The sequence below is a fragment of the Artibeus jamaicensis genome, unplaced genomic scaffold (genome assembly GCF_021234435.1).
Source record: "Artibeus jamaicensis isolate MK-2021 breed Jamaican fruit bat unplaced genomic scaffold, CSHL_Jam_final scaffold_916, whole genome shotgun sequence".
In the NCBI taxonomy this organism is placed as follows: Eukaryota; Metazoa; Chordata; class Mammalia; order Chiroptera; family Phyllostomidae; genus Artibeus; species Artibeus jamaicensis.
Genome location: NW_026522059.1, coordinates 9840138 through 9864752, shown reverse-complemented (window position 1 = coordinate 9864752; position 24615 = coordinate 9840138). Strand labels below are relative to the sequence as shown.

General features: G+C 43.9%; 1 protein-coding gene across 4 annotated transcripts in view; it reads left to right on the top strand.

Moving 5' to 3' along the window:
• The window catches only part of NSMCE2 (NSE2 (MMS21) homolog, SMC5-SMC6 complex SUMO ligase), a 194886-nt gene that overhangs the window by 98865 nt on the left and 71406 nt on the right, over positions 1–24615 (top strand). For 3 of the 4 annotated variants that reach the window (XM_053661133.1, XM_037166613.2, XM_053661135.1), the window contains one exon: positions 4116–4199. The exons of the other annotated variant lie outside the window; for it this stretch is intronic. In XM_053661133.1, coding sequence (XP_053517108.1) covers positions 4116–4199 — 84 coding nt within the window. The remainder of the gene's footprint in view (positions 1–4115; positions 4200–24615) is intronic. 4 annotated transcript variants of the gene reach the window in all.

Here is a 24615-nt window from a genome sequence, read left to right as displayed (position 1 = left end):
CCTTGTGCCTACCTTCAACACACAGCAGGTCTCCGCCAGTTTTGCTCACCGCGTCCTCAGCTGCCTGCCCCTTCCCATGTTACTTGAAGGTGCACCTCCTTTTTCCTCCTCCTCCTTCCCTCCCCACGCTCCTCCCTTTCTGTTTTTACCTTTTAAAGTATGTATAAGTGTTCTTAACATTCTTTTCAAATACAGTCATGAGTACCAAGAAATGTAGATCGGTAGTTTAAAGTACTGCTGCAGTGTGTGTGACCGAGTTACACGCTCACAGGAACGAGCAGGTAACCAAGATTCGGTATTTCCCAAGATTTTCATATGATGGTGACCCACTGCATTGCGAAACAGTCGTCACATTCCAGAGCTGTAACTAGTTCTGGAGGTTTGGTTACACAATTGCCATTCTCTGTCATCTTCTGCGGAAATGTGGCCTGGCAGAAAAGAAATCCGAAGCATGACAGATCACTTTTAAGCTTTTTACATTTTTACTTTCTGTCCTGTAACAGCCCTCAAACCTTAGCTTTTTGCCTCTAGCTAGACACAGAGTGTCCAGCGGAGCCTTTTGGAATGCTGTAACGTTGTAATAAACAGCTTTGAGATGCAGTCCAGGGTTGTAACGTGTAACTCAGAAGCCAGAATCCACCGAGGAGGAAAGAATTTTAAAACACAGTAAATTAGAATTACTCACATGATTAATTTTTGTTGCTTCTCTTGGTTTTCATAATTTCATGATTTGGGTCTTTGTATAATACAAATACAATAATTTTAAACCCTAAGGATGTTTAATTCTGTCAGATATTTTATCTATGTAGAAGTTTTCTTCGATAAAGTCAGATGTGGAGTTTTTATTTTTAGCAAGGTATTGCTGAGTTTTGCCTACTGCAATCCCGACAGTAGTTTTTCCAAATAAAATGAGTGTAAATGCACTTTTATTTTTAAGTATTTCAAGCCATGTTTGTACTCGCACAAAGGAGATTGCCCCGAACCCAGGTGGGGAGGGTACTGGACCAGGAGCGACAGAGAGATGGAGGAGGTGGAACTCGCGAGGTCAGGGGTCACGACTCCAGAAGGGGGGTCGCACATCTCGGACCATTCCACAGGTCTGCCCGGCTGGAAACCTAGAAATCGCCCTCCTTCCCTCATTCCATCCCTACATTTAACAAATAGATCTTTACTGATTATTTATTTAGAAAAATATCTGGGTTTTAGCTTTTCCATTCCCATGGTCAGGACATCAGCCCTGGTCCTTATCAGTGGACCCCCAGACCGTGATCGCAGCAGAGAAGGAACGGACCTGCTGGGTTCCAGCCGTGGCGCTGGCACCGTGGCATCCCGACCACGGCACTGTACGCAGACACCATCCTCCAACTTTTTGTTAACTCGACAATATATCTTGGGAAGTTTTTCAGTGAATATAAGGAATTTCATGTAAACATCTCTCTCTCTGCCTCAGATTGTTTCATGTCAAATTATTTTATGCGTATGCATCTTAATCTTCCTTCACAAAAAGAAAATGGAAACTCTTCAAGGGCAGTACTTACATGTTCAGGCTCTTTTTCGCCCATGTATTCTTTACGCCTTCCGCATTTACTGCATATTTCACATATTTCATATTCGTGCTGCAGGAAAGTGAGATGCCTGACTCTCACAACCCCGAGGAGTTAGGATCTAGTGGGTAAGAATCTGCATTTATACACGTAACTGCCCCACAAGGGGGAAGTCGAGAAGCAACACAGATTTCTGTTACTGGCCACGTGGCCGCTGGGTCCTGTGAACAATCCTCTTCCTGCAGATAACGGACACTGTGGAGTATGTGGAGGACGACAGCCTCCCAACAGCCAAGGCCTGGGAGGGTGAGGGATTAAAGGCCAAAGTGGAAGGAAAAGCGAGAGCAGGGGAGGCTCAGAGAGAGGAAGCTGCTCTTGTCCTGAGGCGTCAGGCAAATCTGAACTCTGTCCGTCTCGGAGGCAGTAAAATTCTGCGGAAAGTCAGGGGATGGTTAACAGGAAATTCGGAATAAAGGGTTTGGAGAGGGTGGTACATGCAGAGTTTGTGGGGTACTCGGACTCTCCTGTGTATTGACCTAGTGGTAGCTGTGCAGGCTAATTTATTTTCTAAACTGAGTATATTTAGTTTGCGCACTTTTGTATATGCACGTTACAATTTGCAATAAGGAGTTGAAACTGAAAGGACAAGTTATGAGACTATGTGTATCTATGTGTATCTATGCACACACACATGTACACAGTACATACACACATGTACACACATGTGTACACATAGTACATACACTGTCGCCCACTCGTGTGTGTTATATGCGTGCCTGTGTATGTGTGTAATATGTCAGCAGGGTGGGTAATATGTTTTACATGTTGATAAATATATAAATTCATGTTTATGTGTACACGTGTGTAGGGGAGTGCAGAACTCTGTGTGTGTGTGTGTGTGTGTGTGTGTGTAGGGAGAACAGGTGTGGAAGAGCATTCACAAGTCACTGAGGGCAACCTTGAGAGGGAGAAGAGGGATGGGGAAGTAGCAAGGAAGGAGCTTATTTTTTGTGCTTTATACCACTGTTGTTCAATTTTTTTAAATAATCTTTCCATTTAGTGTGCTTTTAAAAATCAGATGCTAAGAGAGAGACGGCTTCTGTCTCTGCCCTTAGATATGAAAGCACTCCCTCTGCGATGCTCCGAACCACGTGATGCAGTGCTTTTTTTAAAAAAAAAAAAACACATTTTGTTCCTTTGCTAGATTATAAGCTCTTAAAGAGAACAAGGCAGTGTCATGTGTGTCTTTCTATTTCTTGTTCCTAGTAAATCCAGGCACACCGTAGAGGGTCTATAAATACTGGAGAGGAATGGGCGAATAAATGTACCTCAAGAAGAACCTGGACATCCAGTAGATGTGATATTTTCTTAGAGGCTCTCGTTATATTTTTTTGAGAATTATTTTGTGCCTGGCACAGCAGTGGGCATAAAGTCGGATCAGTGAATACAGGTTGGTTTCAATCTGACACTTTGTGGAAGCTGTAGGCAAATGTGGAGTCTACCATGCAGTGCCCCTCTGGATCCCAGAAAACAGGAAAATGAAAATAGTCTCTGAAAATTTAATCAACTGAGAAATCAACACCTAACAAATGAAATCTAAGCGAGCAATGTGATCTTAAGAGACACAGAGACTCTTTGGACAGTGAGATTTGTCTATAACCCAGTTGAGGGTTATAATTGACATCTTAAAAACACATATACAGAGACAATCCATCAGAAGAGCATTTTCTCTGTCTCCAAAACAGAGAAAAAGAGAAGCCATTAACGTAATTGTCATGATGCCGTACAAGGCTCTGTCTGAGCGACGCATCTGCCAGGTTGAGCTCAGCGTCCCAAGCTGCCTGGCAGGTGGGTGGCCCGGTTTCAGACAGCGAGCCTGGTGCCTGTCGCCCTGGAATCCTGCATAATTGACTCCACTGGCTCCGCCTCCGTGCGCACCAAGCTGCCCCCTGGGAATGTGCCTTCCCAAGGAGGTACCACGTTCAGGCTGACGCAGACATTCAGTGTGCCTGCTTCCTCTGTTATTCACGGTGAATAATAAAGTCCTTTCTTCTTTTCCTTCTTAATACATCATTGTCTTGTGAGTTTTGTTAGCATGAGTCTGCATCCCTAGGTCCAGTCAATGAGGTCGGGTGTCAGAGTCTGCAGGGCTCATCAAGGTAAACATTGCCTTGTGGGCATCTGTTTCAGCGGGCCGCTGGGTTTTCCAGGTGATGCCCATCTGTGTTGTCAGGCTGCACGTCTCCATTCCGTTCCACACTTCATGAAAATAACTCTTCTCAGAAGTAACACGTTAACAACATCTTAGTCGTGTGCACATCCCAGTTAGAGAGCACCGAATAGTATCTCAGTGACAGTAGATCCTTTTCCTCTGGTCAGTATTGTTTGCTCAGATTTGCAAATTTCACACCGGTGTGGATGGATGGGAAATACACTGTGGACGCCCCATTGCAAGGACCTCCAAAGCCTCATTTCCAGCTCTGCCTTCTCTTCGCTTCTGCCTCTCATCTCATTGTGAGTGTCACCCCCAGTGTCCTGCCCACTCACTTCCTAACCTGGTCTCTCTTGCAGCAGGGAGACCTACAGAAGATGGAGGACGCAGTGAGGTCGACAAGATTAAGGATAAGGAAGCAAGTAGAGCAGGCAATGAACGAGGTTTCAGAATTTTTTCTTCCCTTCTCATCTTCTCTCTTCCCTCGAAACAGCCCCAGATGCTCTTGAAAGGGTTTCAAGCCCCACACACTGCTGTGGGGAAAATGAAGGACAAGTTCTCAGTGGCACATATGGCTTCTCTGTGAATATAACAGTACTAACACCGGAGTTCAAGAAGTCATTAGCAACAGTTTCTTGCCAAAGAGGATATCAGAGTAGGTAACAGGGTGAGACCCAGTACAACTCTTAAGTGAGTCCTGGAATTTTTAAAAAATTAACTGTTACATCGAATACGTAAACTCTTCCTTGGGACTCTGTTAATCAGCAGTTTTCTCCCTTTGTCTTCTATTTCTCCCCTTTCACTCCAAATTCCAGCCAGAATAACCAACTGCTAAATTTCACCATAAATTTATCAGGAATTTACACTGAGCAATCCTCACTTGTCACTATGATTTAAAATAATATATCTTATTGACAGATTAGAACCTCACCAAAACTTCAGAAAGGATAGGTAAATAGAAAATCTTGAAAAGAATTCCCCTCCCCTGAACTTGGTTCCTAAAAGAACTATTGTTTTGTTTTTTAAATCACAGTTTTGTTCACTTACACACCTGGAGTTGTGCAGCAAAATAAGATGTTGTCGGATTGTTAGTATGCATTAGTATGCGAGGCTTCTGTTCACTACGTTTCTACAGAGTGCGTGTTGATGTTCAGTGACCTGAGCTGAATCGCTGTGTAGGCGATTATGGACCATTCTGGATTATTTTGCTGCTGGCTAAATAATTCTTTAGCCATAATTCTTTAGGCCTTTTGCCCGAACTCACCATCCTTTGCCTTTCGTTTCCTCTGGAGGAGAGATGATGCTAAGGAGGACGGGGCCCAGTTCTCACCCGTGTCTCCCAGCCAGAGACGCCGTGGGGTGCGATCACCCCCGCTGCACTGTGGCCTCTGCAGCGAGGCAGGCCCGGCAGCATCGACACACCCAGAGCCAGGCTTTTTACCACTTCTGAAGTCGTCGTCCTAGTTCTGTGGGTTAGTAACAGCTTCTTATGGTACAAAAGTTAGCACTTCCTAAAGCAAACCAGGTAGGATGTAGTAAGTTTTATACTGATATGAGGAATTACCAAACAAGGAAAAAAGTATTCACTTCCTTCATTAAATGCCGGGTTCATGGGGAGAGGTTTACCACGAGGGTTGACAGCATGAAGCCACCCATGTGTGTGTCTGTGGGTCCGTCCGTGTCCATGTGTCACATGTACATCATGTCTGCATGCTATTTTTGTTTGTAAAGCACTTTAGAATAGTCCTTTCTAACCACATCAACTCCCAGCGACAGTATTCCTTAAACTTTCAGGATTATGGACCTTTAGGCCCTCTGAAAATCACCCTGAAAATGTGCACACACGTAAAATGCCAGGTGCAGTCTCTTGACATTCGTGCCCTCTCAGTCCTATGTGGGGGTCCCCATGGGGCTCCGAATCCCTGTCCCCAAATGGAACTCCCAAGTTACCTGCTTCGACGGTCACTGGTGATCACTGGAAACGCACTCATGCAGCGACGCGCGCTGAGCGTCCACTGTGTGCCAGGGACTGTGCGGGGCGCTGTGGCGTGGTGCGAGGGGCAGGCCCACCTGTAGCTGAGGAGACAGACGGGTGCACGGGTGACGGGCCGGGCCAGGACGGATGTGGAGCTACAAGTGTGGGGCGCAGTGGAGAGCACGTGAGGTGGGTGCGTAGTTCAGCTTTGGAGCATCAAGAAATTCTTAGAATGAACCCTGCATTGTTCTCCCAAGTGGGAGGAATGCTGGGCACGAAGTTAAGAGAGTTATAGACCTGTGTGTTATGTTGGGAAACTTGAGTTTTATTTTAACAGGTCTACTGGGTCTTAAATTGAGGGATGAGAAGCACTGCCTGTGACTGAGTTAGCTCCGACTGGAGCATGGAGCATGGCTGCGGTGGGGGCAGCGGCACTGGAGGCCGGGGGGATTCAGTAGCCAGGGGGGCTTCGGTAGCAGGCCTAGTCACAGTATAGCGAGTTTAACCGGAGTACTGGCAGTCCGGATGCAGGGAAGAGGGCAAGTTAGAGAGAGTACATTGGATCGACTGAGTTCCTTCTTCAGTAAGTATTTGTTGAGCTGCTGTGTGCTAGACTCTCTGTTAGACATGGTGGCAGGCCAGAGAGACTGTCTTTGTCCTCAAATCTAGTGGTGATGACTCGCAGGCTTCTGGAGTGGACAGCTCAGGGGTGACAGCGCCTCCCACCAGAGGGGAAGCAGGTGTGTGTATCAGACCAAAGGTTCCCAGGTAGGAGAAGAGCTTCTGCAGGCTCTAAATACGCCTTCCGAGGTTTCAGGATGTCCTTGTAGGTGTGAATTACGGTGTCCACTGAGAGACGTTGCTGACGGGAGAGAGTCGCTGTGTGAACAGCAGTTGCAGGGCTGGGGGTGAGAACCTCTGGTACAGATGAGAGGTAGAGCCCGGGAGTGGATGAGACTGCCCAAGAGGAGCACGTAGAAGGAGAGGAGAGGAGGGCCCAGCACTGGAGGAACCTGAGGAGAGAGCCAGCAGTGTGTGAGGAGCGGAAAGCATGTTCCAAGGTGGAGCCTGCGGAGCAGCTGGGAGGGTTGCCGCATGGCAGCAGCAGTGGACTTCAGCAGGTATCGGAGAGGCTTGTGGTTCAGGGTGATAACCTGAGTCCGCATATTCAACTCCCCACGTCCCCCAGCACCTCAGCTAACAGGAGTCATGAATCTTCACAGCCCAGGGCTCAGGTGGTCAGTGAAACGTAATGAAAAAGTCTTATGCTATGTGAGTTATACCTCAATAAAGCTGTTAAATAAGGAGAATAATAATGATGACAATCACCCTAAAATATATTGTATGTTTACAACCGAATTGTCCTTTCAAAAATGAATAAACCACAAGCATTCACAGGTGGGGATGAGGTGGGCTGCAGTGAGGGAGAAGATGTTGTACACAAAAGGAGAGTAAATTTGTATCCAGTCACTTAGCAGCACTATCTGGGAAAAGCAGTGACTCATCGCCATAGACATCAGAGAGGAAGGGTTGTTACTCAAATTTTACAGCTGGGTGAGGCATCTTTTCTTGGCAACGAAAAGGTCATCTTTGACATTGAACGACTTTCAAAATATGCCACTCTTGTGCTTGCCCTAAAAACAACATGCAAAGACATCGTAGAACTGAACAAGTAACTAGTAAGAATAAAGAACCCAAAGAACCCAGTAAGGGGAAGAAATTGTAATAGAGTATTTTTAAGTGGTATGGACTGAACTATAAATATTACTGCTATATATTGACAGTTGTTAATAGAGTAATAAGCCATATGCTCATGATAAATGGTTCCTTAAAAAGAGCCGTGTTACAGCGTAATAATAATTGGGATCTGTGATCATTAAGTGTTTCCACAGTTTGGCAGAAGGAAGACGGAGGAAGAGTGCAGACAGGCTCCCGAGGGCTTCTTTTTGGTGGCCCCACAATGAAGTTTAAAGTTAAGCTTTGCTAGTGTAGAAATAGGGTGACTAACTATCTAGTCAATTGGCCAGGAGTTGGCAGGGGAGGGGGGGAGACTTTAATGCGTAAAGAGTAGAATACTGTATAGTAAAGTTAAAACTGAGGATATTTATTGGCATACAAGGACTACCCTATTAAAAGACAAGGATTCAAATTGATTTTTTTAAATCAGCCATAATATGACCCAGAGGCATACCTAAAAAGGGGGGGGGGGTATAAAGCTATAGTTATAGAGGGAATTCTTAAAAATATATGTTTCAATAAAAGTAGCAGTTTAACTCTACGACAATAAGGGCAATCTATAAAATGAATAACCAAAAATAATTTTTTAAATAACCAGAATTAACTCAAAGTGACTAACACTGTGAGTGACATTGACAAAAAGAGAATTAAAAGGAAGATTTCTTCCTCCCCAAAAGTGCACATTCTAGACATACTCATCGTTAAACGTTGTGAAATCTTAAAGAAACAGATAGTTCCTGTGTTTTCTAATCTTTTTCAAATCGTGAAAAAATATGGAAAATCTCCCAATTTCTTTTATGAAGCTAGTATGACTGACCAAATTCTATATGTTTTTTTCTTTTTTTTTTAAAGTTAACACTTAAAACTACATTTTACTTAAAACTGCATATGTGAAATCTTAAGCCAAATACTAGCAGGGAATCATAATATGGTCAGTTCTGATTTGTGTCAATAAAGTACCAATGGTTATTGTTAGAAAACCAATAATACAGTAATCACACCGGGAGATCGGAAGAGGAAAGCTTTTCCAGCAACGCACTCCTGTGAACCAGCCATCACTCTGGGGATCCCGCAGTGAACCAAGGCCACCAAAGTCCTTTCTTGGTGGAACTTAAGTTCCACTGTGAAAATAGTGAGGAATAGACAGTTAGTGTAAACGCACAGGTAGGATTTTGTTGTGTGAGAGATTTTCAAATCAGTGAGGAAGCTTGGCTGTTTGAGAAATTCGGGGGGGGGGGGCATCAGCTAATGTTTTAATGACACGTAAGTCCAAAATGTATACTTTGAAATGCATTCCAGATAGATTAAAGATTTTATTTTTAAAAATTAAGACTGAATATGACAGGCTATAATCAGGGAATATTTATATTAACTCATGTTCTGTTAGACGTCACTCATGTCAGAAGTTCTTGGAAAGATTTATGAGCTGAAGGATAATGTCGCTCTGTTTCCGAGATAAGGACAGAGGCAAGTGCTTCAAATCTGCAGAGGGGCAGCAAAGCATAACATGTTGGGAAGATGTATCAGAAGGTTACAAAGAACTAAAACTTCAAAGGGTAAAACCCAACATCGTTACTTGATACATTTTTTTGCAGCCAAAGTCCAGCTGTACTAATAAGACTCTTGAACATTTTCCAAGTGGTTCCTGAAACGTAGATATTGTTTGAGTGCTTTTTACATGCCCTGCCTCATGTAAACAGTGCTTAAAGCAACCGTGCGAAGTGGGTACAGATAGTATTTTATATATTCTACTGGTAAAGACAGGGAGAACAGAAAGGTCTCAGTAGCTTGCCTGAGGCCCCTGTTGGGGCTGGCTCACACCCAGTTCATCAACCGAGGTTCTCACCCAGTCTGGTGCCCAGGTCTGCTCTCGTAACCATTGTGCTGTACCAAACACGGCTCCTGATTTTCCCACCAGTCCTGAAGTTCTCGAAAACAAGCTCCTGAAGACGATTTCAGGGAGGGGAAATTTTTAACTTCATTTGCCCGAAGAATAAATTTGGATGATAGCTTCTCAGCTCACAGCTGCAAAATCCATTTGGAGTTTGGGGGGGATGCTTTTCTCACCTGTGGGGCCGGTCTTTGCCAGGGGATCTTCCTGGGGAGCGTTTGGAACTCCAACTTCCTTCAGTTGCCAAAATAGCCTCCAGAAAGTCACTTTGAAGTATTTTTGAGCAAAAATATTTTTCTATTTACCCCAAAACAGATGAGTGGCCCTGAATGCCCCGCCTGTCATCAGCCTGCATTTGCAAGGCTGGTTTTTCTCCATTATGACCGTGAAGGCAAAGCCATGTGACCAGCGTGGCCCCTGCTGAGTCCTCCGTCCCCCACCGTGCAGGCGAGAGGGCAGGGGCCCACTGAGCAAGAACACTGTGGCTGTTGATCAGGACTGGTTTTGTTTTTTTTTTAAGATTTTATTTAGTTTTAGAAAGAGGGGAAGGGAAGGAGAAAGAGAGGGAGAGAAACATCAGTGTGTGGTTGCCTCTTGCGCATCCCTGACGGGGTCTGGCCAGCATCCCAGGCATGTGCCCCTACCAGGAATCAAACCTGCAGCCCTTTTATTTGCAGGCCTGCGCTCAATCCACTGAGCTACACCAGCCAGGGCCAGAGATTTTAAGCAAAAAAAAAAAATTTCCCAAGTCTGCCATTGTTTTAATATTTTAACTTCACAATATTTTTTTTATTCAAACATTGAAGGCAGGCTTGACTTTTCGTAAGTTCATTTAAGGTGATAGGGACTTTTGAAACACTGTTTTCTGTGTTTGCTTATTGGTATGGAAAGGTGAGCACCTTTTTAATCTTCACCTGAGGATATGTTTACTGAGTTTTAGAGAGAAGGGAAGGAAATAGCAGAGAGAGAAAGGGAGAGAGAAACACTGATCAGTTGCCTGCTGTGCACGCCCTAACCGGGTATCAAACCCACCACCTTTTGGTGTACAGGATGATGCTTCAACCAACTGAACCACCCAGCCAGGGCAAAGCTGAAGCTTTTGAAGCAACGTTAAATGAGTTGCCCAAGTTCTGACAGGGCCTACGTGTCAGAGCTGAGGTTTGAACTTGGACCTGTGGTCTAAATACTTTTTTCTCTACAGTATACTATACTATATTGCCACCACAAGACACAGATCCCAGAAGGGGAAGCTTTGTAAGGACAGTAAGTCTGGCTTTGTAACATAATGAGCTTAAGAGATTTATACGTTATCAATTTGGAGGTAAACCATTGAAAGTATGGTGTCAAGTCTGGGGAAAGAGCTAAAAACATCCTTAGGAGTGCCATCAGGAGATGCTCGTAGCCTTAGAAATAGATGAGATTGTTGGGGAGCAGGGGTGCTCGAGTTCTGGAGGAAAGCCGGGCCATTCAAAGCATGTCACCTATCAGCTGGGCCCCTTGGGTAAATCTCTTTACCCCTTAAGCCTAGCTTTTCTTACCTGTAAAACAAGGATTAATTGAAATCATAGTGCACAGAAAGTACTTAACATTGTGCCGGCCAACGGTACAATGGCTATTACTCAGCTATTACTGTTTTCTATATTGCTTTCTCAGATTAGAAAGAACTGTCCTCCCACACTGTGTCTAAGAAAAGCTAGGTGACACCTGAAATAGGGAGACACAGAGGGAGCCTGTCTGTGCTCCCTGAGTTCCATGTTGCGTTGTCTCAAACAACGTTGAATCATGTTATCTGATAGAGAATTTGAACCAGCAGGTGTACATAGATTCTGATGTTTTTTTGTGCCCAGCCCAAAGGCTTGCTTATAGTAGATACATGACGAAGCACTGATTGGTAACAATGAGCCCCAAGGGGCAGGCTTTTGGGGGCACCGCACAGAAAAGATACAGCAGATGAGTGTTTGGGGAATTCCTACAATGTCTCAGTTGGATCACAGGAGGGTGGTTTTTTTTTAACTTTTGATTTTATCTCTGATACCAGTTCCAGGGGATTTTTTCACTCCTCAGGTGTTGTGCTGGGTAAGAAGTAGTAACTACATAAACACTGGGCGGGGAGTGCTGTTGTTGTAAACATACCTCTTAGTTTTTCTTGTAAAAGCAGCATCTCATGATAGTTCTTACAGAATTGCCAGATTAGTGCTGAGCCTTCCCCTTAGAGAGCTTCTGAGGAAGTCATACAGGCCATGCCATTTACAAGGGAATCACATTGAGGAAACTATGTTTTCTAAATGTTATGCCACACAAAGAATTCTGAGAAAAAAGTTCATTCCCTTGGGGAAACGGATTCTATTTTCTTGGTAAAAGGCTACCGTGTGTTCAGTTAATTATCAGTGTTCACCAATTTTTTTAAATTTATATTTTTTGTAGTCAGAGTCATATTTTCTCCTATAAGATTATCTAGTGTTTTGGAAGCTCCTCAGAAAAACCTAGGGGAGATGAAATATTTTCAGGTTTAAAGTATGTGTTTCTAAAGCTATAATTAGGCATCTCTCTGCACACTAGCAAACTAATTTTTTTAAATTTAGTCAGAATGCACCTTTTTGAGTTAGGCTTGTACTTGATCCTAATTGATGTCCAATTATTTCATTTTCTTTGACTTTAATGAGCCAAACTCGAATGCCTCTGTTGTTCACAGTTGGGGCTCAGTCATGTTTAAAGATGTCTGCTACTAAGGCCTTGTGCATTCGTTCACATTCTTCTGAATGGCCGGGTGCATGTCGCTGCACCGTGTGTGAGTCATCCGTGTGCCACAGGATGTTCTACCCAGATGTGCAGTGCATCATCATGTCACCCCGTCACCGCGATGGCTGTAAGTGGGGCCGCAAGAGCAAATAGTATCCCCCTTTACAAGGAAGAAAACGAACAGTACCCATCATTCACATCCTGAGGTTTAATTAGCTCTGCCCTGCTGAAAGAAACCGAGCAAGTAAGTAGTGTCACTCACCATATATAGCATATTCTGACTCATCGCTGTTTCCGTGTCACCGACCCACATAGGCTTCTTGCTGTATTCTGTTATTTATACACCTCAGCATTTTCGTTTGCTTGTTTTAGGGGTTAACTTTTTGTGAAATAAAGGATTATAAGTTGATTATCTCATAAATCCCTCCCCTTTCTAAAATGCTACAAGACATTAAGCCTCATTTTCTCAGAGCCTCCTTCCTCTTGCCAGTCGATGTGGCGGAGGTGCCCTTGACCTTCCAGGCGTAAGTGACTGGCGGACGCTGTGTCATCTGTGCAGGCAGGCGGTGCAGCAGTGGGTCCATTTGGTCAGCAGACAGATGCCAGGTTCACGAGTCCAGCAAGAGCTCCGCAGTCAGTAGAGAGGTGTGGTGGTTTCACAGCATGGCCCCCCAATTCTTGGACACTCCTTCCATCAAAAGCTGGGGCTCCACCTCCTCCCCTTGAATCTGGGTTCTCTGCCTACCTGACAGTAGACTCTGGCAGACGTCTATTCAGTTTTTGCCTCCAGACCTTAAGAAATGAGCAGTTTCCACTTCCTGTGTCTTGGGGACACTCGCACCTAGAACCCAGCTGCCGTGCTGTGAAGGAGCCCACGTCGCCCCTGGGGAAGAGCCAGGTGGAGGGTGTCCGCTCGGTAGCTCTGTGCCTGGGCTTCGAGGGAGAGGACTCTCCAGCTCCAGGAGAGCTGCCCCGGCCGACACGCCATTCTCACCGAGCCCTGCCCAGATTGCAGATTCATGAGCAAGTAAATGACTGTTGTGCTAAGCCACCCAGTTTTGTTGCCAAAACAAGAAGGCAGACACATAAACAAGCAATTCTGAAGCAGTGTAGAATTATGATGACAGTGATCTGTAGTGGGTATCACAGCAACACTGAGGAGAGACACCTAATCCTCAGTATCAAGGAAGACTTCCTCCAGGAGATGACAGGTGGACTGAGTCTTGAGTGAGTAAGGGTTAGCCAGGTGTGGGCAGGGGCGGCGGGGTGTTCTGGGCAGAAGGGACAGTAGTGTGGTCAGAACTGAGGCAGGGTAGAAAATGTTGTTCCAGTCTGCAGGCTAGGAAGTGGGAGTCCCCGAGTCCTTTCCAGTTTTGCCACACTATGTATGGTTTTGGAGCTGAAACTAGATGGGGCTCACCTAACCCAGCCTCCCTTAAATGAAGCAGCTGAGTCAGCAGCAAGGGGAAGCAAGAGAATGCAGCCGTTCCAGGTCGGGGGTCTGGGAACCTACCCTGAGCAACACCCGTGGGAGGAGAGGGGCGAGGGAGGAGGCAGGCCTCTATACTGCATTGACCAGCCACTGGGTGCTGTCACCCAGGAAGGGCCATGGCCTTGGGCACCGAGACGCTTTAGCTAACACAGTAGCCAAAGAGGGCCGAGAGCAGAGAAAGGTCCACCATCAGCACTCCCAGCCACTGCATTCCTGAGGACAACCTGCGAGGCACCGTACACGTGACTTTAAATTCCAGCTCTGCCCCTTCCTAGTCACTCAGCAAGCTGGTTATATTAGGGAGACTCTGCTGCATGTAGCTTCTGAAACCTTCCGGATCCTCTACGAGAATGGGGAAAATGGGAAAACTAAGTCTTTGTTTCCTTATCTGTGAAATGGGAAGAATAACTGTACTACCCTTTTGGGAAGGTCATTAAGAGGATCTGGTGAGATCAGTTCCCAAAGCATCTACTTTTAAAAGACTAGTTGTTGTTATTATACTATATGTCAAGTGCCTAGTTCTGTGCCAGCTATATAATATTTGCCACAAAAGCTCCTCAATAAATAGTTCATTTAAAAATGTTTCAGAAATATTCAGTGACTTTCTAGAGGCCAAAGTCAGTGTTAAAGCCAGAGCTACAATGCATCTATGTACACTGCTCTTGGGTTTGAGTTTCAAATCAAGGCATATGGTAGGAGATGTCTCTCCAGCGAGTCAGAGTGTGGAGTGAGGGAGTGGGTCCCTGAGTGTGACCTTACCCTGGAGAGTCCGATTTCTTAGGCTAAGTCGCTCGTGTTAGCCAATGTGAAAATGCATTTTTCAGCATAGAACCAAGAAGATAAATCTGAGGGTGAAGTCATCTAAATAGCAGTACTGCACCAAAACCGTACCATTGCAAAGGATGCTATAGTTTGGAGAGGCTACTTTGATTCATTGGGGTTGTGTACACACACACACACACACACACACACACACACACACTTCCAAGGGTGGGCAAAAGTAGGTTTACAGTGGCGAGTACACAAAATATAGATTATTCTTGTATTATTATCTATTCATTATTATATTCCAAACAGACAACTGTAAACCTACTTTTGCCCATCCTGTGTATACATATACATAAACATATACAAGTATTAACAATGGCTGGACTTTTTCCGGGCAGATCTTCATACGTGTGTATACATATATATATATATGACTGTACTGTATGTGGTGCATCTTCTCCAGATCTGATAGTTTCCCCCGAAAGGTCAATATTCTAGGCCGGCTGGCCCCCTCACTTAGGGGATGTTGAACCAGGGATAATTTACTCTCTCTGGGCTTGAGTTTCCACTCTGACAGGAGGAATTGATCTAGATTAGTGCCTTCGAGTTCTGTTGTGGCTTAATTCTTTAATTCCCAGTGTACCCCACAGCACAGACTTAAGACAAAACAGGCCCATTTTATCCTGCAGATAATAAGATGATTATTCCGCGCGCACAGAGGAGCGCGCTGTGTGGCGCAGAGCCGCAGAGGAAGGTGTCCAGTAGCAGCTCTTGCTAAGAAAACCGTGATGACGCACAGTGAAGATGGAGAGAAAAGTCACTGTTCTCCGAGTCGACCAGAGTGCGCCATAGGCATCATCACAGAATCCTGTCCTTCCCTGCGGTTTTTTGTGGAATCACCCAAGTTTGTTGTTTCACATTTATCGACAATCACTCTCGTGTTGGAGACTGTGCGGGACAAGTTCATGCCAGTTGCTCCCACTTTGTTCACCAGGGCAGAGTGGAGAGGCGGTCAAGGTCACAGGCTTCTTGCCTTTCTATCAGAAAACACCGAGGCTGTCAAATGTAGTCTTAATCCAGTGTCGTAAAGCCTTCATTGTTTATAGAAGCATCTTTTTCTTTTCTTTTTTTTCTCTTCAGTTTTTCATTTGGGCTTCACTGCTGTTACCATTTGCATGGAATGGGGTTTATGACTTGAGTAGTTTTTGAAATATTGGTAACTAATCTCCCTGGAGATTCATCATGCTTAAGGCATCTTAATATAGGTTTTATTAATATCTTCAAATCTGGGAATTTAATCAGTGTACTTACACTTTTAAATTTGTTCTTGCCTGAACCATTTTACATTTTCACAGAACAAGTATTCAGTCCAGAGGTATCCAGCCTGCGGCCCTCTGCAGCCCAGGTTGGCTATGACTGCGGCCCAACACAAAATCATGAATTTACTTGAAGCACCATGAGATGTTTTTGTGATTATGTGTCACAGTGTACTTAATGTGTGGCCCAAGACGATTCTATTCTTCCTGTTCTAGTGTGGCGCAGAGATGCCAGAAGGTTGGATACCCCTGAGCCTTATGATTTTGTAACCAAGGGATTTAAAGATTAACTTTGAAAATAGGTCAGGGAAAAACATCTACTTTGTTTTACAGCTAATCAGGCAAGGAAGTAAAAAAAAGAAAAGAAAAGGAAAAGCAGTTTAGAAGCTTTTGAAATGCATTTGTGAAATTAGTTTTATGTAATTTTCTGAAAGCTGCTCTCTGAAGCTGAAGTATGAGTCAAAGTTTCCTTTCGTTTTGCCCTCTTTCATTCATCCATTCATTATTATTCATCCATTCATTGTTCATCCATCCATTCACCAAATGTTGCTTCAGACGCTGGGGTAACAGAGATAAATAAGACAGGGAGAGCTTACTGTGCCCATCCTCTGCCAGGAAAAACTGGGGAGCTCGCCGCAGTCTAGTGTCATGGCCGAGCCTTATGGGGCGGGGTTGGGGGCGCCAGTTGCTTCCCTGCACTCACTGGTAAGCAGCATGACTTGAGGTGAGACCCATTCTGTGTCCGTTTTCTCATCTCTGAAATGGTATTGCTCACCCCATTGCTCACCCCATCATAGTGGTGATGGAAAAATCAAATGAAATAGTGATTTTGAAATCACTATTATACAAAGACAAGTAGTAATCTTGTGACTGGCAAGTGGTTCCGACCATTTCATTGCCTCTGCGTGGAGGGTGGAGGGTGGGTGCATGTCTGTTGTTCTTTTGAACTAGATCCATATGTTTATAATGGTCTCCTGATCACTTCTTTCACATACACAAACTGCCCTTCTCCCTGCCCCTGGGGCAGAAGCTTCATACTGAGGTAGCGGGGGATGATATCTACAGCTGGTAATACTTGTTTACAAAATATTTTTCAATCCATATCTGCATTAAATCCACAAGTATTAGTGCCCAGACTAAGTGGGCAGAGAGAGGGATAAGGGCTGAGATGATATCTATCTGCAAGAAGCCCAGACTTCAACTTGTATATTCCAAGTGGCCAAATAGACATCATTATCTTAATTGCAGTTTCCAAAGGATCTGTCCAGAGGTGTCCATAGCGTTCGACTCTATAGCGTTTTTAGACGTTGGAAGGTCAGACATTGTCTTAGACATTGGAATGTCCATTTAGCCCTCCTGGATAGACCAGGTCATCTTAATGAAGAAACTAATAACAAATTGCTTCTCGCTTCTGCTAAGTTTCCATCTACCATGTTGGTGCTCTAGAATGAGGTTTTTGTGTTTTATTCACTGCTGTCTCCCCAGTGTCTAGACCAGTGCCTAAAAACCAACACTCACTGAAAGTGTTTTGAATGAATGAAAGTCTCAGTCTACCATAGAGAGTCTTCTGATACTTCATACCCCCAGATAGATGGCTTCTTGGAAACAGTTGACTGTACTCTATTGGGGTCCAGATTTCCAGGATCTGGCACATCATTAGTGTTCTGGGTGTTGGTCAGATGCAAATGTGGACAAGCACAGCTGGGGCTGGGACAGATGCCCTGAGGTCAGGAGCTCCCAACCTCTCCCCAGAGTAAGCTGGAAGAGCGAGAGAAGGGCTTCCTCCCGTGAAAGCTGAGCCGTGGCCCAGAGTGGCCTGCTGCAAATTTACAGGTCCACTGAAGTTTCTTTTTTAATCTTAGCTTTTCTGTGTATTTTAGATTTTCTACTCCGTGCATGTTTCTTTCAAAAAATAACACTCAGCACAATGGATAAAATTGATATTCCAAGAAGAAACCTTGTATATTCTCTGCTGAGTCCCACCCGAGGCCATTGCACCCCATAGCCCTTGTCCTTGCAGCTTGGCCCAGGACAGGGCAGCTGGTCTCAAAGCTGCTTCAGAATCTTGTAAGAGACCAAAAGGCCCAGAGAGAACAGGCACCAGATGGGAGAGAGAAGTTGCATGACTGGCCTGACTTTCCAGGAGTTTTGTTACACCATTGTCCAGCCTCATTGACTCTTCCTCCTCTTCCTAAAACAACGATGCTACTAAAACATTTCTTACCTCTTTCAGTATCTTCATGCATGCATGTATGCATGTATTTCATTTAATCTTCACAATTCTGGGAAAGTGATGTTTCTTTGTTTTCAATGTTACTATTTACACAAATGAGGAATCTCAGACAAGGAGCAGGACTGGGACCAGGGTGAGACAAGTCAGGCACTCGCCTCGGGTACAAAATTTAAGAGAGTGACAGAAAAACTTGGTAATCAAGTTAAATACTAATTTATGCAGCACTTAAAAAAATTAAAATGTATGGAGTCCAACAGAGCCAAGATTAAGTAAGGGGAAGCAGGTGAGGTGAGTGTTCAGGTTAAGTGCAGGGTTAGTTAAATCCTGTCTTCATTTAAAATTTTATTTTGTTCAGCCCTGGATGGTGCGGCTCAGTGGATTGAGCACTGGCCTGCAAACCAAAGGGTCACTGGTTCAATTCCCAGTCAGGGCACATGCCTGGGTTGTGGGCCAGGTTCCCCAATGTGGGGCATGCAAGAGGCAACCACAAATTGATGGTTCTGTCCCTTTATTTCTCTCTCCTTTCCCCTTTCTAAAAATAAATAAATAAAGTCTCTTAAAAAATTTTAAAAACTTAAAAGGATGAAAAAACTAAAATAAAATTTTATTTTGTTCATTGTGGGTGTTTTGGCATTAATTTTGATGTTTACAGTGTTAATATTAAAATAGTCATTATCTTGATCAGTGAGTTTCTTTGTACCCCCTTGAAGTTTGCCCCTGAGGCCAGTGCCTTACTCACCTCATCCTAATTCCATCCGTGTCTTTTCAGATGGCTTGTAAGTACTAGAGCCTGCACTTGAACTGAGGCTTTCGGAGCCCCGTCATGTTCTCGTTCTGACATACCACACAGCCACTTAAAATGCCTGAGTTCCTTTGTCTCCGAGCATCTATTGGTCTTTGTTGTTGTTCTTTAAATTTTCTTAAGCCCTATTATTTGAGACTAATACTCCCTAATAACCTTGCCATGCATTTTTGTATAAATGCATATTATACACCCTCTACTGATTTTTGTTTTATTTTAATTTTTTCTTGTATTGATTATAGAGAGAGGGGAAGGGAGGGAGAAGGAGCAGGAGAGAAACTTCAACGTGAGAAACATGGGTTGCCTCTCACGTGAGCCCCAACTATGGACTGAACCTGCAACCCAGGTGTGTGCCCTTATGCGGAATCAAACCAGTGAGCTTTTGGCTTGCAGGACTATGCCCAGCTGACTGAGCCACACCAGCCAGGGCATTCACCCTCTATTGTTATAAATTATTTTATTTCTAAGCATTTCTGGGTAAACCTTACCTCTAGGGCATACCACAAAAGTATTGCCTTGCTTCAAACTAAATTCTGTGACTCAAATTAAAAACATGAATACATCTAACTCCGCAAGAGCTAGGGCAGGACAGGCAATTTTTTAAGCACCATCAAGTTGTAGAATGAGATAGTGGTTAGAATAGCAACTAGGAATTCATCATTATGTCCTCTTTTTAAAATCTAATAATATGTAGCTTTCTTTTAAAGTAAAAATTCCTACAGATTTTGCTCTTCAGTGAAATTTCTTGAGTAATGAAAATAGTTTGTAGCAAGTAAGACAAATGCCATTGTCGGTTCTCCTTCTGTGGGAGGGGGGTGCACAGGCCTTTGTGGAGGTATAAATGATCTTTTTCTTTTCTTTTTTTTTTAAATTTTATTTATTTATCTTTAGAGGGGAAGGGAAGGAGAGAGGGAGAGAAACATCAATGTATGGTTGCCTTTTGTGCATCCCCTGCTGGGAACTGGCCTGCAGGGAACCTGCCTGCAACCCCGGTATGTGCCCTGACTGGGATTTGAACCGCGATTGTCTGGTTCGCAGATCCGCGCTCAATCCATAAATGATCTTTTTCTATGAGGATTTTGTTTTTCGAAAGTGCGTGTCAATTGGTTCTGCTATGTCAGGAGAAGAGCAGAAAACTATCCAACTGATCTGATCACTTTTCTTACACTTGGCCTTACTTCTGAATAATTTATAAGCATCCTTAAGAATTGCAGCTCCACTCTACCTGTTAGGAGAGAGAGAGAGAGAGAGAGAGAGAGAGAGAGAGAGAGGGAGGGAGGGAGGGAGGGAGGAAGAGCTGGGAGCTTGAGATTAGAAATAGAAGGCAAAATAAAAGAAAGTAGTAGACTTTTGTTTTTCTTTGCAATTAAGTCTTAGTTGAGGTAGAGGAAGTTGAGTGTTTATGAAGAAGGACGAGGAGAGATATTAGGAGTTACTGTGTTTCTGGGAATATCACAAGGCAAAAACTCTGATTTATAATAAGTGAAGACATTGAACATTTGGTTCAAGGGCCAGACAGAAAAGCAGTAAAGGGTCCCCCTCTTAAGTATGCATCCTTTTATTGCTTTACTTTAGTGAATACTGTTATGTATAGGGGCTTTCACTCACATGGCATTTTTAAAATATATTATATTGATTATGCTATTACAGTTGTCCCATTTATTTTTATGAGTGTTTATGGGAAGTGAGATTAGAAGGTCAGGACTAAACTGCTGAGGGAGTTGAATGCTGGGTCAAGAAACGAACACTTTATCCTACAGGTGACAACAAACTCTAGAAGGCTTTTGAATGGGGGGGGGGGTCGAATTAAGCAAGTTTTTTTTTTTATATATAAAAAGAACAAAGGTTTATGTTCAAAAATATTTTATACTCAAAGTTTCTGTCTTCAGAAAGTGTAGTCTGGTGACATTACGAAGGAAAGAGAAGAAAGTGGACACAGGAGAGGACTAATTTGTTTGTGAAAACAGTGAGTAACCTGAGCCGCGTTTTCGGTCGGTTCAGTTAGAAATGCAAGGAAGGGGTGCTGTGCAGTATGTGGGGGGGACATGGACATTTGTCCCTGGGACTTGTGTTGGTTGTTAGAAGGAGAAAGAGGTAAAAATTAGGATCCCGAAGTTTTATCCTGGAGAATGATCAATTCATTACCAAAAAATAAGTAAATAAAGGCAAAAGACACTGGGGGATGAAGAAAAAGATGCTTTATTCGAGTTCACACATTTTCTTTGAAGCCACGGTGTGCTGAGCAATTGAAAAGGTCCCTTAGGCTGTTGAGGACATACACCTGGACTTAGAAGTTGTGTATCCAGATAGAACGTTCAGGTTTCAGCGGGAGCAGCACAGGGCTGAGGGTACACGTGGCCGTCGGCTGGAAAGAGGAAGTGATGTCATGGGAGGAATGGTCTGGGAGGGAGGGGGTGCAAGGGCCCGTAGAAGTGTGGGGGCCGAGGGAGGAAGTGGTTTCAGGAAGAATGGTGTGGCCAGCGGGGCCAGAGCTTGCAGAACAAAACTAATGAGTAATCACAGGAGTCATCTTGAGCTTAGAAAATAAAAATTGAGATCCAGGAGGAGGAAGAGTGTCAAAAAGTAGGAAGCTAAAAGAAGAGGTGATTCTATTCTGTTGGATGACCATTATGTGAACTTCAAATGAAATGAACTTGATAAATGACATTTTTCCTGGATGACCGACCAACTCATAGACATTTAAGTTTCTTGTGTTTTGTCTATTCGAACACTTTTTAAATTGGATGATATTGGCGGAGTTAACGTAGATTTGTCTCTTTTACTTTGAGTAAGAGAAGTTGGTTCATATATGGCAGTTTAGGAGTTACGTGTCCTGTGGCACTTAAACAGCAAAGAAGTAAAATGCTATTTTTCTTTCACTTTTCTCTCCATGGCACACAAAACCATGCCACTTTTCTCTCTATTCCAGTCACTTTTTGATTAATTTATCTTCTGTCCCTGTCATGACTTTGAGGAAGAGTTTTTTACAGCAGGGGCTGTGGTAGATGTATCCTCGATCACCACTTTCTACAGAATTATTAAGAACCTTGTTTTGTTCTGCGAGTGTGTGCTTCTGGCAGTAGTTCATGGGATCTGACTAACTCTAAAAGCTCAGAAGGCCAACTTGAATCGTTGCAAAGAATAACTTGGTTCACTTGAGTCTTAATAACAAGACATCCTGAGTAAGTCCTCATCATCTGTAGTTAAAAACATCAATCAAACTAATTTCCTAAGAGCCTTTCACCAAGCTGAGACTGTAACAAAATAAGTTAGCATACCTGGTGAACATATCCTCTGGAAGCCTTGTTCATTTATTTATTTATTCATTCATTCATTGAACATTCATTGAGCACAAACCTACCATTCATTGAGTACATACCTACCTGCCTGTAGGGTTCTGCAAGACCAGTATCTTTACAAATAATGAGAATCTCAACACAGTGTAATAGACATTATAGTAGCAGTAAGCCAAGGGAGTGATAAGAAAGGAGAGAGGTGGCCCTGGCTGGCGTGGCTCAGTGGACTGAGCGCCGGCCTGCAAAACAAAGGGTCACTAGTTTGATACCCAGTCAGGGCACTTGCCTGGGTTGCAGGCCAGTTCCCCACTATGGGGTATGTAAGAGGCAACCATACATTGACGTTTCTCTCCCTCTCTCCCTTCCTTCCCCTTTCCCTAAAAATAAATTCATAAAATCTTTTAAAAAGAAGGAAGAGAGGTAAAAAATGAAGTTGGGACAGTATATAGGAGACAGTTTATGCAAATCCTTTGTCACTTGCCAAAGAATCTGAATTTTATCCTGAAGGCAGTGGCATGCGTTGAATCGTTTTACATCTTGGATAGGATGACAGATTAAGGGGGTAGGAAGACAGTTACAGGATTATCACAGTAATTGTGGTGGGGAGGGTCTTGTTTAAGGTACTGCCAAGGTGGGTGTGGAGAGGAGGGGCTGACTTTGAGAGATACTTGGGACTAGCAGCAATGGATTGAAGAGATGGGAGGGGTAAGCGACAGGTGGAGTCAAGGACAAGGTTGCGGCTTCAGTGCCCAGGCCATGGGGGACAAAAACAAGAGGTGTCAGCTTTTGGCATCTCTACCATGAGAGAGATTACGCAGCTGAGTCACCCGAGGCTGATTCAGTCCCTGACATGAATCCTACCTGTTCATCTTTGAAACCAAGGATGAAATGGCTTTTGGCCTCTTAGAACCTTTGGAACAGTGCTGAATGGGTATGAATCAGGTTTCGTAGGCAGGAGCCTTGGGTTTCTACCGCAGGGTTCTGGAGGGTGTGCACTTGCTTTTATTGCAGTAGGCGACCCTTTTGATAGTGGCTTTCGGTCTTGCTTCTTAATAACTGTAATCATGTGTGTGTTTCACCTTGATAATGATTATTATACTAAGCACTCTGTATCTTCAAAGAACTCAACAACATGAAGTAATTAATCTGCATAACATCCCTGTGAGTTAGTAGGTGGGGGATGTAACCCCATTTGCTCGATCGGAAACCCCAGAGATATTCTGACTTGCCCAGAGCCACACAGAGTCACCATGTCAGGCCTGACTTCTGAGTCTGCAGCTGCCTTTCTTTATCTTACCACATCCATCCAAGTTGAAGGTCAGTCTTCACTTACCAGACCACATTTGCCGTTTCACTTACTCAAAAATCTCAGCACGTAGTTGTAGAAAAAGGTGAACAGAGTACAGGGCGGAGTGAAAGTGACCATACGGGTGGTGGGGGGCGCAGGGGTGGCAGGGCCTGGGGACAGTAATAGAACCGTGGCTCACCTCCAGCACATCCAGGGTCCGTCTTCCAGTGGCGCTATGCAACACTTCGCCCGCAGACCCGCTGGTCCCATATCAGGGCATCTCGTGTGGCATCTTAGTGTAACTTTAACCCTGCCCATGGCAGCGAGAAACCGTTACTATAGAAATAGTTTTTAAAAATTTTTGTAAGGCTGTGAAGAATTTTTGTAAGGAAAGAGAACTGACTTGGGAGCTAATCAGACCTGAGCGGAAATTTCTCCTAGGAGGCAGCCAGGGGACGTTGGGCCCCATCTTTACCCTCCTGCACTGTGGGAAGGATTAGATGGTGATGTCTGTCAAGTGCCCGGCGTGGCGCTGGCAGTTACTGCTTGGCAGATGGTTACTGTTCTTTTTATTCTCATTCAAAGACTGGGTGTCCTGCTACAGGGGCCCTTGGGGGTTTGGGGTTATTTTATTTTATTTTTCCCAATTGAATGAGAGGACCAGGTAAATTCAACTTGTGAGGAATTACAGACATTTAAAGAAGCCAGTGAAACATTTTGGTGTTGAGTCAACTGGAAATGGTATCATCTCCTTATTCACTGACAAACATGGGAAGGCAATTTCAGTGGGGCAGTCATAGGTGCAGGCCTTCCAAACATTATAGTCATGTTACAGTAAACTTTTTATATTTGTTGCGTCACAAAGATTTATTGAAGTGATAAAAGTTATTATGGAAAACAGTGCAGTAACTATGGTAACAGTTATTTGATCTCACAGTAATTAGCTAAGCATTTAGTTGCACAATACTTTCACAATGCCTTCCTGGTTAGTTCATTAAACAAAATTAGTTTTTGTTTGAACTGCCTTCCTCCAACGTCCTGAATTTGATTTTAGTTCAAAAGAATTGGAAAGTGTATTTTAAAACTACCTTTCCTATGTATACTTTATGGACACCTTTGAGGTTGCAACTGGTTTTTATTTAATTCTTTTTTTTTTATACTACAGTATGATTGTGATTCATCAGATTATCCTCTGAAGTGTGTCTTTCTGTTGAGGAGAGTGGGCTAAGACATGAAGGGTACATTGGAGGTCAGTTTCTCAGTTCTGGCCCCTTTCCTGGCTCAGCGTCCAGACAGGGGTCAGCTGGTATCCTTCCTGGGAC